The sequence below is a fragment of the Alexandromys fortis genome, unplaced genomic scaffold, assembly GCF_014885135.2.
Source record: "Alexandromys fortis isolate MF-2015 unplaced genomic scaffold, M_Fortis_MF-2015_v1.1 scaffold_120, whole genome shotgun sequence".
Lineage (NCBI taxonomy): Eukaryota > Metazoa > Chordata > Mammalia > Rodentia > Cricetidae > Alexandromys > Alexandromys fortis.
This window is the reverse complement of record NW_026067999.1, coordinates 1,273,743-1,287,218: the sequence shown is the minus strand read 5'-3', so window position 1 is coordinate 1,287,218 and position 13,476 is coordinate 1,273,743. Positions and strand designations below refer to the sequence as shown.

The 13,476-nt window shown below is 39.2% G+C and overlaps 1 protein-coding gene across 12 annotated transcripts in view; it reads left to right on the top strand.

The window, feature by feature from the left end:
* The window catches only part of Reps2 (RALBP1 associated Eps domain containing 2), a 321,626-nt gene that overhangs the window by 260,457 nt on the left and 47,693 nt on the right, over window positions 1-13,476 (top strand). For 11 of the 12 annotated variants that reach the window (XM_050160594.1, XM_050160589.1, XM_050160591.1 and 8 more), the window contains one exon: window positions 2,961-3,022. The exons of the other annotated variant lie outside the window; for it this stretch is intronic. In XM_050160594.1, the coding sequence (XP_050016551.1) occupies window positions 2,961-3,022 (62 nt within the window). The remainder of the gene's footprint in view (window positions 1-2,960; window positions 3,023-13,476) is intronic. 12 annotated transcript variants of the gene reach the window in all.

Below are 13,476 nucleotides of genomic sequence, written 5' to 3'. Positions count from 1 at the left end.
AGGTACTGCTTTCCTGTAGTTTACAGACATATATGTAGGAAAACAGCGATGCACATAAAATAAAAATAAATAAATATTTAAATTATTGATTCAGATTTATAGTATGTATGTTAGGTAAGTATGCGTGACTAGAAAAAATAGTAAAGGTACTGAAAAGAGAAGACAAATCTGTTGATTTTATGATACAGCATATTTGGTTTCCCTTAATCTTAGTATTTCTCAAGGAACATAACTAATCTCTCTCTTAAAAGATTTGGAATAAAGAGTGCACCCAGCCCTATGCTACTGTCTTGCTGCTTGAAGTTTAATTGTGAAAAACTGCAATATGGCTTGGTGTGTGTATCTTTCTGTCTGTCTGTCTGTCTGTCTGTCTGTCTGTCTGTCTGTCTTTCTGTGTGTCTCTGTGTGTGTGTGTGTGTGTGTGTGTGTGTATGAGATTGAATGATTGATTGAGACAAGGTATCAATTATAACTATCCCAGGCTGGCTTCAGACCGTGGCATACTTCTTGCCTCAACTCCTGTGTGTTGGGATTGTAGGTATGTAACTATGTTCATTTTAGGATTCCATTTTAAGTGATCTTGATGTTTTACAACTTTTTTTTTCTTTCTTTCTTTATTTATTAAGGATTTCTGTCTCTAAAAAAAAAATTGCCGGGCGGTGGTGGATCTCTGTGAGTTCAAGGCCAGCCTGGTCTACAAGAGCTAGTTCCAGGACAGGCTCCAAAGCTATAGAGAAACCTGATCTCAAAAAATCCAAAAAAAAAAAAAAGTAACTGGGTAGTACTTTAAAGACCTAGCCTGTGAGGACCTGTTTATTAGGGGCCCTGAGATTGGGCTATCCTTATGGCTATGAATATTCTCTACTGCACATGCTATTACTGATGCCTTTACAGCCTGTGAGTTATGAACCACTAATGTATTTTACAAATCATAATGAAAAGTGGACACACTTGGTTGTAATATATCCATGAACTAGTCAAGAATAAACATTTCTGTGATATTATTCTGAGTTACATCTGTGGAAATCACCAAGCTCCATCTTAATGCATGTCTGATGCAGAAAGGCCAAATTAGTATAAAATTACAGGAATATCCATGTTCTTGCTATATACTATTACTTGTTGTTTTAAAAAAAAGTATAATACTTTCATTAATTCTATGAGAATTTCATTTGGTGTGTTTTAGTCATGGTTATTTCCACTCCTCCCTGATCTATCACCCACATTCTCACTCCCCCAACTTCATGTACCCCCTTTTAGTAACCCTCTGAGTTTAATCTGTGCTTCCAAATACTTCTGGGCATAGGGACATCCACTGGAACATAGTGGACTTACCAACGGCCACATATTAATGAAAACTGACTCTCTGTCCTCCAGAAGCCATCTGCTGTCAGTTAGTCTTCATGTGCTCCTTCTTCCTCCATGTTGGGATGTTGACTGGCTTGGCCTTGGGCAACTTCTGTGCAGGCAACCATGTCTTTTATGGATTCACAAGTGCAGCAGACCTGTCGAGGCTAGAAGATATTGTTTTGCTTCTGGTCTCCTCAACTTCTGGCTCTGTCTTTTCTGCCCTCTCTTCAATGATGGTCCTTGGGCCTTTGGGGGCTACTTGCTTTTAAGGCACAGAATATTATCTAATATTAGCACGTTTGTCAAAGACTTCTGAATAAACTATTTACAGTTACATAGATATCGTGTTTTCAGAATAGTTGGTAAAGAATGTAGTTTAACTTGCCAGTGTATGGTTCTAAATTTATTTCTTGTATGTGATCATGAATTTTATTTAGAATTCCATAGCAGCTATTTATTTGCATTGCTAAGTTAGAATTCAGATGACCTTGGCTTTCCAGATATTCTTTGTTTCTTGTAAAATCAAAGAAAACATTAGACTTCAACTTTCTTTCAAAAGATTCTTTAAATGTAGTCAGATTACTTTAGAAACGTATTTAGTTATCCTTGAAAGTAATGATCAGAGAGAGAAAAAGAGAGATCTTTGAAATAAATAAAGTCAGCCCATCGTTTTTGATTTCTTCTACTGCTGGACACCCCATTTCTTCCCAGGTAGTGGAGCTGCCAAGTCCAGGCCCTCTTCCTTTTCTGCCACCTATGCACTAAACTAATGAGCTGTAGTGGCTGAAAAGCTAGTGAGAAATATGAGAAGCCAAAGAAGATTCTTTCTGGCCTGCTTTATTTGAACCTGGTTTATTTAAAACTGAGTAATTAACATCAGAATAAGGACTCGACCACATTTTCCACACTAAATCCAGTCTTTGGTTTTTTTAAAAAATGTTTTCCTTACTATTTTATCCTGTCTTAATTACTATCAGTTATGCAAATACTTGAATTTTGAGTAAAATGAAGAGGGGATTGTAAACAGCATGGACTCTTTTTATTGGAATATATTCATTGCGTGTTAATCTATTTCTTTCAAGTATATCATGTGCTTTGACCATGTTCATCCTTCCTCCTCTCCTGTTAGTTCTCAATTTCACCCCATTCTGATGGGTCTTCTCTTCCTTTAGTTTGTTTTTCATGTCCATGACTTTATGTATCTATGTACTATCTAGGATCCATAAATGGGGAAAAAAATCACAAAGACAAATGGCATTTGTCTTTCTGAGTCTGACTTATTTCACTTAATAGGATGATTTTTAGTTGCATCCATTTTCCAGCACATAACATACTTTCATTCTACTTTATTACTAAGAATTGTATATATTGTGTGGTATATATATATATATGCCATAGTTTCTTTATCTATTTATCTGTTGATGGATACCTCAGTTTATAACATTAATTTTGCTATTGTGGATAGTATATATTTGGAAAAATATCAAGTCTTCAAAGGGATTTAATAAATGTAAATATGTTAAGTGCCATCATTGTTGTTAGTTGAATACATCTTTTTTTGTCTTTTTAGGGGAAGGTGGTTCTTAACACTGTATTTTTCTTTTTTTCAGCTACTAACTCAGGATTGTTACCCCCACCACCGGCACTTCCTCCAAGACCTTGTCAAACACAAGTAGGTCACATATTTGATTTCTGCAAACTGTTGTCCTACCACTATGCTGCTTTGCAAGGATTAATCACTACATTGGAGTCGTCAGATAATTTCTGGATTAAGAAAATAGAGAGAAGCTGATTTCTCTGAATTCTGGCAGCTTCACAGGTTCCTGTGGAAGTGGAGTTTCTTTAGTATGCTACCAGCCATACTTTCAGTTCTGGTTATTGACAGTTGCGTGAAGTTTTTCTACACATAGAGAAGTATAAGGAGTGTGTCTGTAATTGGAGTCAACATACTCCATTTGGAGTATAATTAGTCTGTATAGTACATGCAGCCTGGGCAACCTTATATTCAACAGCAGTTTAGGAGCTATGTTAATTCCACATATACTGAAAGTAACCCTTAGCATGGGGTTAGTGCTGTAGTTTGGGTCTATGGTACTTTCTTAAGGATGTTCTTTCCACTCAGATTTAATAAATTGAAATAGATGGAGAGGGACAGTGTGTTTTACCTGTAAATTAATTGTGCCACGTTGTCTGTGCTATCATGGCCTTCAACATCAAGACTTGTAGAAGGAGCTGCGGGCAGGCCTGCTTTTCGTCCCACCCAGCTCCCACATGCCTAGCTTAGCCCCGGAAATGATAACACAGAAACTGTATTCTTTTAAACACTGCCTGTCCCATTATATATAGCCTCTTAATGGCTAATTCTCATATCTTGATTAACCCATCTCTAATAATCTGTGTAGCACCATGAAGTAGTGTCTTACTGGGAAAGATTCAGCCTGTCTGACCTGGCAGCTGGCTCTGACCTCACTTCCTTCTACCCAGCATTCTGTTCTGTCTATTCCACCCACCTAATTTTCTGACCTATCAGGCCAAGCAGTTTCTTTATTAATAACCAATGAAAGTAACATATAGACAGATGACCTTCCCACATCAAAGAATTGAAAATGAGAATGGGCAACAAATCCATGGAGTAATATACATAGGTGCTGTAGATCACTTGTTATTACTACCAAGGAAAATTCTGCTTTAAATAGCCCTTCTAGCTGTTGGGGGAAAATATTGGGAATTTACTTTACAGAGAGTAACAGTTTTTATTTTGCTGCTCCACGTGGATCATAGTATACCTTTCCACATGACAGTCTTGGAAACCAGTTGTAACAGTTGCTTGTCCTTTCTTCAGACAGTTGCATGTTTCTTTAGCAGCCACTCAGTCAAGAGATGCAAATACCATGAAGGTATTGGCTTCTTGCTTCAGTCTGAAGAGTTATAGGGATCCCAGTTCTTCCTGATCCGCATATAAACAAAAATGTGGATTCTTAAAACTTTAAGAGAAATTTATCTGTTAAGAAGTGCTATTTGGCCGGGCGGTGGTGGCACATGCCTTTAATCCCAGCACTCGGGAGGCAGAGGCAGGCAGATCTCTGTGAGTTCAAGACCAGCCTGGTCTACAAGAGCTAGTTCCGGGATGGGCACCAAAGCTACAGAGAAACCCTGTCTCGAAAAACCAAAAAAAAAAAAAAAAAAAAAAAAAAGAAGTGCTATTTGGTTCCTCCTGATTGTCTAACATTCTACCCCAAATATTTCCTTTGTTATACTTTGTGCTTATTCAAAATTATTAGTTGTGTTAATTGATCATCTGCATCAGATTAGACTTTGCACTAATCACCTTAATGCATAATATAATCCCTCCAAACCCTAATGGAATAAATACTAATATTATTCTTTTTTATTGACATGGAAGTTGGAGCATGCCAGGTTTAAGCAAGTTACCAGGGGGCCATAGCTAGTAAATAATAGAGCCTCTCCCAAACTGAAGTCTTTACACCATCACTCTCTCAATCCTGGAGTCTAATTATATCTACATCAAGACAAACAGTAGATCTGTTGTGCTCATTTGTAACTGAGACTTTCTGCACACTGTCCTGCAGAAGACATAGAGAAGTTGAGAATCCCGCTTTGCACTAACAGCAAACCTGGATTTGGTCACGATAGCATTAGCAGGCACTTTGGGATGCTTATCTGGAAAGTACTGCTACTACCAGCTGTCCTTATCTGAGCTGGTTGCCTGGAGTGTCTTGACTGCTTGGGACTTAATGATGGAGGATTTGACAGGGAGACTGGAGATTCTCACGTCAACATTAGTGAATTAATCTGCTTTCCTGTCTACCAGATTTCCCAGAAAAACATAAGCGCTGAGCCCAGCATTCAGCCCCAACTTTCAGATTTAGACTACAGGAGCAGGTGTGTAAGGAATGTAGGCAGAAAATCCCCAGATTGTTTCCCTCCTCTCGTTTAAATAGATGGGACACATCTATTTAATATATAAAGTCCTGGGCAATAAACATGTGGTTGTATTTAGTTTTGTGCCATGCCAAACTAGGAACAACTAAATAGCCACCTGCATGTGACATCAGAGTGTTTCCAAAGCTATTTGGGATGAAACAGTCTGGTAGATATTAACAGGGCTCTGTGGTAAGATGAATTTGCAAGCCTCTTTGCCTAACCCCCACTAGGAGATTGACAGTGCACATAAACCCACTAAACACTTTGAAGTCCTATAGCAAAACACAAAACAGAAGTCAGTTTGTTGAAGCTGACAGTTTCCTAGCTTGTCAAACCATCTTTTTATTTCTAAAGCACTTAGTACTTTTCCAAGGGCTTAGTGGTTAGGAAGCACTAGAACACCCACCTTAAAGTCCGGCTCTGAATGTTCCCAAATTGCTCTCATCTGCTACCTCATTTCTGTATTATATGATTCAAGTTACAGTCTATATGTTACAATAATAGTCTCCCTTGAAGAATTGAAAGTAAAAACTAATTGCACATGCATTGGCTTGGACTTTCAAATTGTCCAGGTTTTCAGTTTGTTTCATTCCCTTCTTCACTTCTTTGCTCCTTCTTGTTCACTCTCTCATGAGATCATTTTCATTGCCTCATGGCAGGTTTTATTGTAGAAAACTGAGATGTTTCTGAATTCTTCTTTTGCTCTGTTAAATGGTTTTGAATTTTTTGCTGTATATGAGTCATCAACCTGACCTTGGAAATATACCCCTGACTATGAAAATATATCCATAAAAACTCTAGTGAGGTTTATATTTCAGTAGCACCACTAGGCATCCAGAAGAGAAACCAACAAGGTATAATTAAAACAATTCCATTTATTAGTAGCTCTAAATGAGACTTAAAATTTTCTACATTTTTGGGTTTAAAAATGTCATGTTATATAAATAAATAAGACCTAGATTGTAATAAATAAAATATATTATTTTCTACAAAGGGATACTGTCTTTCAAAGCATGTAACCAGTGAATAGTGACATGCTTCAATGTTCTCATGTTTTACAGAAAACAAAAGTATGTCTAGGGCTGGGTATGTAGCTCAGTGGTGAGCACATGGTTAGCATATACAAAGATTCCATCCTTAGCACTGCAAAACAAAAATCAAAACGAAAAAGCTTAATGTACTTTTATCATTTGAGAGAGATGAGGCAGAGTTTTTTTTTTTTTTACTGTAAAAGTACCATTTATCTGGCTCCTCTTACATTAAGTACCACAGCGATATGAACATCTGGATTAGGTTATGCATATGGGGCACAAGAGTTGGGAAAGGGAGGAAATTCAAAGAAACACTTTATCTTTGGTAAGATTGAGGAGTACTAAGTGAAGAAAACATCAGGTGCTTTGGTTCCTCATTTTCCAGAAACCAGGGTATGATTCAGTCCAGAGGAAGTGTTTTTTTTCTATTTAAATGACTTATTCATAGCCCAGGCAACCAAAAGGCAATTTGAGCAAACCGATAGAGCAATGTTGTTTTTATTTTTATTTTTTATTTTATTTTTTTATTTTCGAGACAGGGTTTATCTGTAGCTTTTTTGGTTCCTGTCCTGGAACTAGCTCTTCTAGACCAGGCTGGCCTCGAACTCACAGAGATCCACCTGCCTCTGCCTCCCAAGTGCTGGGATTAAAGGCGTGCGCCACCACTGCCTGGCTAGAGCAATGTTAAATAAGAGTTAAATTTATTAGCTCACATATGAATTAAGGAAATGTCTATCCACAGAGTTTACATTTACCCTATAGTTCAATACTCTGCTAAGGGGTTATCATTTTTAACCTTAGTGATTATCTGATGCTTAAATAGCTAAGACTCTTCAGTAGTATTGATCTTATGCCAAATTTCTTCTGGGAATTGTGATAGAGCCATGGCTTTTACGTGACTGTGTTTAATAAGGGAAAATTTGGTATATATGTAAAAATATTATCTTTCAAGTTTTCTATCAGTCTTATAGTTAATGAGTTGGGGCTTCCTCTAGATGAATGTACCCAAGAACTGTCCTATTTATAACACTCATTTTCCTGCTTCTCACACCAAGTGCTCCTCATGGTAGGATTTTGATTACTAAAATAGTACTGGAAAGGAAGGCAGAAGGCAAGAACTTCCATCTCAATGTCTTGTGCCTTCAGACTAAGAAGACTAAGTAAGCGGAGGACCAGTTAAAGAACCTTTAAAGAAACAGGAGAACCTTTCTTTTTAAGATAGCTGAAGGATAATAGTGCCCTACTGTAGAGGACAAGCCTGATGCAAAGAAACAGCTGTGTGGGAGGTCCTGGGACATTCAAGGAACCATGATTCAGGAAGACAGATACCAGGGAAGAGAGCTCAAGTGGGTATTGTGTGGGGGCAGTGAGGAGCAATCTAGGTGTTTACAGAGCTGTGTGATTAGTAGTCCCCAAGCAGAGAGTTCTCTCTGGGCACAGTAGGGGGAGAGCCTACTACTGTGATTTTGCTAAGTAAACCCATCTTTAGCAATGCTAGTTATATTTCTAGGAGAATAATATGGGGCTGGGGTTAGAGCTTAGTTGTAGAGCACTTGTTTAGCCCATGCAAGCCCTTGGTAACATCCCACAGCATTAAAAAACAGAAACATTAAAAGCAAGAATGAAGTATTATCTCATTGACAACTTTCAAATATCTGTGATGAAATAGCAAGAAAAATTGTTTAACATGGGCAGTACAGAATGTTGCTAATTTTAAGTTTTCACATTTTTTTCTTTATAAATTTAAAAATAGTGAAACAAAATTTTGAGACCTTTTGTTATAATATATTCCTATATTAAAATATTAAACTTTGTGCAGTGCACAGAAGACTGACTCATGCTGCCTGTGTCTGTATAACAGACATATGAGCTTTCTGTATTTATTTTCTAAGTCTGGAATGTGTATGCTTGTTATTGTTACTTCTGTATCACAATGAAAATTGAATTTTAAAACTTCATTTTATTATGTTTATATATATATGTATACATATTTGTGCATATGAGTGCAGGTGCCCACAGAGGTGCGAACAGGGTGTGGTATCTTCTAGAGCTGGAGTTACAGGAGGTTGTGAGCTGTAATGTGTGTGTTAGGGCCTGAACTTGAGTCCTCTGCAAGAATAGTACATACTTTTTACCACTGAGCCATCACTCTAGCCCACCCATAAAATCCAGTTTCTAAAAACCAGTTAGCACATTCCAAACCTGCTATTTCAGAATCAGTAGCTTCTTTGAAGGTACAATAACCATTAAGTATGATTAAGATTTGAATACAGCTATTTGATTGGTCAGAAAGTGACGTAAATATCCAGCCTGTTTAGCTACAATTACCAAAGACAAAGCTCTCATTTATAGTGTCACAGTGTGCTGCACTCAACAGCACTGGCTGACTGTAATGAGTGGAGTCCCGAGATAATCTAAAAATCCAGGCATCCTTGGCCTGTCTTCTGTTGCCTTTTCTTCTCAGAGATTAGTGGGTATGGGGCATGGTGTCACACCAGCAGCAAATGTAATCTTAAAAGTCCTAAGGGTTCATTTCCACAAATAGCAAGTAGTAAGACACATGGAGATAGACATTACCTTTAAGGCATTTGGGACATTTCCTGCCAGTGCAGCTACCTCTGTGGAAAGTTGGTCCAGGATGGCTTTTGTGCACTGCAGCACGTGCACCCACACATCCATGGGGGCATGTCAGAGATTTCAGATGTCCTTGAATACTGCCCACAGAGAGCTTGGGGCTGGCAGGCTGAAAGCACGAATCTGCCTTTGTCTTGGGTTTTCTAGAGTCCTCAGCCTCACCACCAGCCATTTCAAATTCTCCTGAAGCTGGAACAAGAGAGAAAAGGCGAGTCTGACACACAGCAAGATGCCACCGCCTACTCCTTCCTTGCACCACTATTCAAACTGACACATTTGTTGGTTTTCAAAAGTACGTTCCTCTTCTTCATTTTTTAGTCCTCAACATATAAATTTAATATGTATCAAGAGGTGTCTTTTATTCAGCAATTCAAAAGGAAGCTTTTCATGCCTGTCACTGGGGGGGTTTTCTTTTTTGTTAGATGGTTTATGGCTTCTTGGGGGAGCATTGTCATCCCAAGTGGCATAACTTCATCTAAATTACACACACACACACACACACACACACACACACACACACACACAATGTGTGAATACATGTATTTACAAATAAAACAAGTATTTTAAATTATATTTTTAAAAACAATCTTTTTTCATTTTACATACCAATCACAATTCTCACTCCCCTTCTCCTGCTCCCTCCATCTTCCCCTCTTCCCCCATTCACTCCTCAGAGAGGGTAAGGCTTCCCATGAGGAGTCAACAAAGTCTAGCACATCACTTTGAGACAGGACCAAGGCTCTCCCTACTATTTCTAGGCTGAGCAAGATATCCTTCCAAAGAGAATGAACTCCAAAAAAACAAGCAGTGGGGATAAATCCTGGTTCCACTGCTGTTGCTGGGTTCTAACATCTTTCTTGGGGCATCAACTAACACAGACACCAAGAGTTAGGTGGAAGGCTTACGGAAGAGTCATTTATTTAACAATAGGGAAAAATGTATATACTACCTTCCCAGCACCCAGGTGTTTTGATCTGTTGACAATTGATATCTTATGCTCCTGTCCCATTGGCTAGGTATGGTCAGGACCTCTGATAGGGCCTGTTGCTAGGCACTCAGGAAGTACTGCTTGGTTGCTCCTTATTGGCTAGGCATAGGCAGAACCTTTGACAGCTCCAGGCAGACTCCAGGTTGACCCCTTTTGATCTGATAGACCTTAACTTCCTATACACTGCCAGTGGCCCCACAGTCTCCCCCAGCCATACAACTGTCACCCACATAGTTTGGTCCTATGCTGGTTCCCCTGCTGTCAGTCCAGAGTCAATGAGAACCCTTAGCTCAGGTCAGCTGTGTCAGTGGGTAATCCCCATCATGGTCTTGACCCCTTTGCTCATATTATTGGTCCTCCCTTTCTTCCACTGACATCTGGAAGCTCAGCCCAATGCTTACCTGTAGATCTTTGCATCTGCTTCCATCAGTTGCTGGATGAAGATTCTATGTTGACAATTAAGGTAGTCATCAATCTGACTGCAGGGGAAGGTCACTTCAGGCACCCTCTTCACAGTTTCTTAGTGTTTTAGCTGGGGTCATCCTTGTGGATTCTTGGGAATTTCCCTAGTGCCAGGTTTCCATCTTACACCAGTCAGAATGGCTAAGATAAAAATCACCAATTATAGTTGTGCTGGAGAGGATGCAGAGTAAAGGGAAATGCCTCCACTGCTAAGAAACAAGGTAAGGCAAGGGCCTTAACTAGGTAGAGATGATGGAAAACAATACATAGGAGAGGAAAGGAAGAGTGGGAATGTAAACTTGTACAGCTACTTTGGAAATCAGTGTGGCGGTTTCTCAAAAAACTGGGAATGAACCTACCTCAAGATGCCACAATACCATTCTTGGGCATATACTCAAAGGATACACAATCATACCATAAGGGACATTTGCTCAACTGTGTTCGTAGCAGCATTATTTATAATAGCCAGAACCTAGGTACCCCTCTCCTGAAGAATGGATAATGAAGTTGAGGTATATTTACACAATGGAGTACTACTCAGCAGTAAAGAAAATAATGATATCTTGAAATTTGTATGCAAATGGATGCACTAGAAAAAAATTCTGAGTGAGTTAACCCAGATCCAGAAAAACAAACATGGTATGTACTCGCTTATAAGTGGATACTAACTGTAAAGCATAGCTAACCAGCCTATAGTCCATGACCCCAGAGAACCCTAAGAGAAACCTATATGGATACCCCTGGGAAGGGGAAATAGACAAGATCTCCTGAGAAAATTGGGAATGTGGGGGTGGGGGAGAAGGGAGGGTGAAGGGGGAGGAGGAGGTGAGAAGGGGAGGGGGAGGAGAACTTGAGGGAATGGATGGTCGAGATGAGGGAAGGACAGAGACAGAGAGCAAGGAAAGAGGTATCTTGATTGAGGGAGCCATTATGGGGCTAGTAAAATAGTTTTTTTTTTCAGTAAACATGAACTAATTTGATTCCCTAAGGCTTTAAAAAGCATCTTTAGTGTTATCTGTCCTCCTTTCCTCTCCATATGTATTGTATTTCATCATCTCTACCCAGTTAAGGCCCTCACCTTACCTTTTTCTCAGTTTTTCCCTTATTAGCACTAGGAACTTACTATTCCCTCTGTAGAGCTCCTTCTCCCCCACCCCATTGCTGCCATTTACTTTCTTGTATTCACAGTTACTCCAGCTTATATACACACATCTAAAGATTTGGAACTAGGATCGGTCAGGATTATTAAACGAAGTGTAGTATTTTATAGGCTTTCAAAGCAATATAGGCTATTGCTGTTATCTGTGGTTGCATCCCAGAAGTTGAAGGCAAAAACCTATTGCTGAAGACACCGTTTGCTTTGGATACGGAAGAATTGAACTGGGTCTGATCTGGAAGCCTCCTCCCTAAGGAATAGCTTTCATAGTATTAGAAACTGCCAAAGAAGAAGAGGGATCAGTAGTCCTACCCAGCTGTAATGCCTATAGAGAACAACAAAGACCAGAATGACAAGATAATCCTGAATGATGCAATCAATAGTGGCATTGTTTGCTGGAGGTAACCAACAGCTGTCAAATTGGACTTAAGGCATTCTCAGTGGAAGGGAATTCATGCCTGATACTGTAAACATAGCCTACTATTGGGGTGTGGTTGTTGAGGTCACAAAACCTAGAGAACTTACTAATGCCTCTTTTCTAAACCAGTGTAATTTCTAACTACATCATAAATACTTTCCCCTTCATCCATAGATAAGTATAATTCTTACCTCTCATCAAAAAACTTTTCTTAAGAAACATCAGATGGTGACCATTATGGAAAGCCACAGCTTGATGTGGGATTCCCCTCTGTATGCTGTGAGTGCCACTGGTTAATAAAGAAGCTGATTTGGGCCTATTGCAGCACAGAGTAGGGCAAGATGGGAGTTCCAAGCAGATAGAGGAGGAGAGAATAGGTGGAGTCAATGAGATGCCATGTAGCTGCTGGAGGAAACAGATGTTGGAACCTTGCCGGTAGGCTATGACCACATGGTGATGCACAGATTAATAGAGATGGGTTGACTTAAGATGTAAGAGTTAGCTACAAATATGTACAAGCTAATAGGCCGAGCAGTGATTTAATTAATACAGTTTCTGTGTGACTATTTCAGGTCTGGGTGGCCGGGAAAAGAACAAGCAGTCTCTGCCCACAACAGCTGGTTAAATGCAGAGAATGACTGACTGTGTGGTACCCGGTCCTAATTGACACATCTATGGTACAACTTTCCACACTTAAGGCTGGGGGAACATTGAGGAAGAGGGAGAAGGATGATTTTAAGAGCCAGAGGACTAGGATATCTGCTGCATGGTAGTGTTTTAATGTATATCAGGGAAGCTGAACTCTTGAAATCTCAGCAATATTTTTGTCTAAATAAGGCCTGAGAAATGACAGCATCAGTCAACATGCCATCATAGGTGAAGGAAATCTCACATGTCCCTATGCCTAGATGAAAAGCTACAGGCAATTGATTGATGGTTGCTGAGAGAGAGATTCAGTCTTCTCCATGGATGATCCCTATGACAGGTTGTCTAGTTCCAAGTGGTTAGTCCTAAACACATGTACATATGAGCAATTCTAAGGGGACTCAGCAGGCTGTTTATAAGTTTCTAAGTGTGTGTGTGTCTGTGTGTGTGCATACATAATAATAATTAAAGAATAAGAGGCCATAAATTTGGCACGGAAGGGGCAAGGAAGGAGTTAGACGGAGGAGAAGGAGGGAGAATATTACATATGAAACTTTGAAAAATTTTAAAAAGAGATATCTTTTATTTATGAGAAATAAATTATTCTGAAGCAAATTTACAAAAATTGTCACCTAGGATGCTGCTTTTCATTTTCTTCCCAAGTGTAAGAGTTTTGTGCTACAATGTAGGCTAGCAGTGTGTTAATGAGCATTTAAGGGATTAGGGAAAGAAGATATGAACCAGACATTTATCTTTATCTAGAATGATGCTGTACAGCACAGTCAAATGGGCTTATGTGAAAGGGTCCCTCCTTCTGTGGGCTATTCTTAGCTCTCCTGCTATGTAA